Source organism: Myzus persicae, unplaced genomic scaffold, assembly GCF_001856785.1.
Source record: "Myzus persicae strain clone G006 unplaced genomic scaffold, MPER_G0061.0, whole genome shotgun sequence".
Classification (NCBI taxonomy): domain Eukaryota; kingdom Metazoa; phylum Arthropoda; class Insecta; order Hemiptera; family Aphididae; genus Myzus; species Myzus persicae.
In genome coordinates, this window is record NW_019102727.1 from 1 (window position 1) to 2,125 (window position 2,125).

At 24.6% G+C, this 2,125-nt stretch overlaps 1 protein-coding gene across 2 annotated transcripts; it reads right to left on the bottom strand.

The window, feature by feature from the left end:
* Positions 1–542: 542 nt before the first annotated feature.
* On the bottom strand, positions 543–1,789 carry LOC111033037. 2 transcript variants are annotated; one of them, XM_022313599.1, is made up of 3 exons: positions 1,089–1,789; positions 854–1,021; positions 543–723 (listed from the first exon to the last, which is right to left on the bottom strand). In XM_022313599.1, exons 1-3 carry the CDS (start codon positions 1,093–1,095, stop codon positions 590–592), a joined length of 309 nt encoding a protein of 102 aa, XP_022169291.1. In that variant the 5' UTR covers positions 1,096–1,789; the 3' UTR covers positions 543–589. The 2 variants fall into 2 exon arrangements, with proteins under 2 accessions (XP_022169291.1, XP_022169290.1); XM_022313598.1 differs by having other exon boundaries at positions 854–1,789.
* Positions 1,790–2,125: the final 336 nt, after the last annotated feature.

A 2,125-nucleotide genomic window follows, 5' to 3' on the forward strand; every position in this document is an offset into this window, starting at 1 on the left:
TAAAGCTAAATTAATTTAAGTACCTAATAATAAGTACCACTATAACACTACAAGCTTAAAATATTAAAATATTCTATTTTGTAAAAATATGTTTATTAGGGTGGTCTTTCACTATAGATGAAAAAAAAAAAAATCAAAAATGTTTTCATCTCACCCCCTTAAACAGTGTACATACATACAAAAATTAACTATATGAAATATTGAATCAATCGAACAAAGTTAACCCGTGCCTATTTGAACTTAAAGTTTGAACTTTTACAATTTTTCAAAATTTTTCAAATTTTTGTACTTATATCATAAACCGTTGATCAAATTGAAATTTATTATAGATACTAAATTAATTAAAACTACATTTACGAAAATATTTGTTCTATCATTTTTTTAATATCTTCAATTTTTGGTGAAATATATTGTACTTTAGTATAAAAACTGTGTTTTTTTACTTTTCCATGAATATATTTAAAACTAAAAATGTTAACATATTACCTATATCTAAAATAAAATGTTGTACGAATATACAAAAATTGTATAATTAGACTTAAACTGATACAATTTTTTTTATTAGTTAATAATATTTAATAACATAATATTATTGTAGTGTCGATTTGTTACTGTCAGGATACATAATTTTATAATTTTTTACAATTTGTAGTAGGTACTGTTTTTGTTCTTCATCTTTAGTTAAAATGCTGTTATATTCTTCAATTAGCTTCACTCCTCTTTCTGCCGTATCATTAACAACATTAATATGGGCTACAGTATTTGCAGTAAAAATTTGTTTTACAAGAATATATTTATATTATAAATATATTTTTGTATATTGTGTTGTACGAATATTCATTATGTACTATACCTAATTTTTCTGCTTCTATTTTTGAACGTTTAGATGCTTCATTTAATGATTTTAATCGATCAGCCTTTCGCTTTTCAGCTTTAACCAATTTAGTATCAATGCCCATCATATAGCCTTTTCGGCCTTTTTCTCTTTGGAGAAGTAAAAAATCTCGATCTTCTTGGATACCTATAATAAGTAATGTTTTTTTAAAAAATTTTAAACAAAATATGAATGTCATAGTAAAAATTATTACCTAACATATTTAATGCGTTCGCATGAGCAATGTCAAATAAATCGTCCGATTTTGAGGTGAACACGACTTCTTTTTTAATTTGACATTCGGTTCTTTTTGTAGAATTTTTTTGAACTGTTCTCCATTCATGATATAATTTTTCTAGTTTAGATATACAATGCTGAATGTCTTGTACAGGAATTCTTGCTTTTTCCCAAAATATTACTATTTCACGTACAGCGAGACGAGCACTTTCACGTATATTTAATTTAAAAACTCGTAAGTTGTAGAAAAAACTAATAAAGCCTGCTTAATGGACGGCAATTTACCACCAGTAATTTGACTGCATTCATTACCCAATAAATAAACATTATTTCTTATTTTAGAACACATAATATTATAAAATCACGACAATATTTTCAGAGAAAAACAATTGAATACAAACACTATTAAAAACGAGAGACGTCTGACGGCTGTTCCTAAACTAATCTCTAGACTAGATAATTTAGGTTGTTTAATTTACGTCAACTATCAGCATTACGATAATCAAATAATATCAGTGAATTATATGGGTATTCACTATTCAATATAGTGATTACTCTGATTTATAAAAATAACTTTTGGAGTTATCGATATGTAAACAATACAAATTGTAACAATTTACGTTATAATATTGAAAAATATCTAAAAGACCGATTTTTAAACACTAACATTAATATATCTCACCAACAGTTGAAGATATAAAAAAAAATATAGAACAAATATTTTCGTAAATGTAGTTTTAATTAATTTAGTATCTATAATAAATTTCAATTTGATCAACGGTTAATGATATAAGTACAAAAATTTGAAAAATTTTGAAAAATTGTAAAAGTTCAAACTTTAAGTTCGAATAGGCACGGGTTAACTTTGTTTAATTGATTCAATATTTCGTGTAGTTAATTGTTGTATGTATATACACTGTTTTAGGGGGTGAGATGAAAACATTTTTGAACTTAAAATTTAAGGACCACCCTAAATTGTTTATATTAAATAGGTTTATATTAAATATTTTATGT

Bases quoted from the DNA above. Each gene is read 5' to 3' on its own strand.
- LOC111033037 (XM_022313598.1), bottom strand. From the start codon at position 1,073: ATGACATTCATATTTTGTTTAAAATTTTTTAAAAAAACATTACTTATT. The intron at 724-853 runs GTATAGTACATA...ATGATACGGCAG, and splicing joins AATAGAAGCAGAAAAATTAG to AAAGAGGAGTGAAGCTAATT.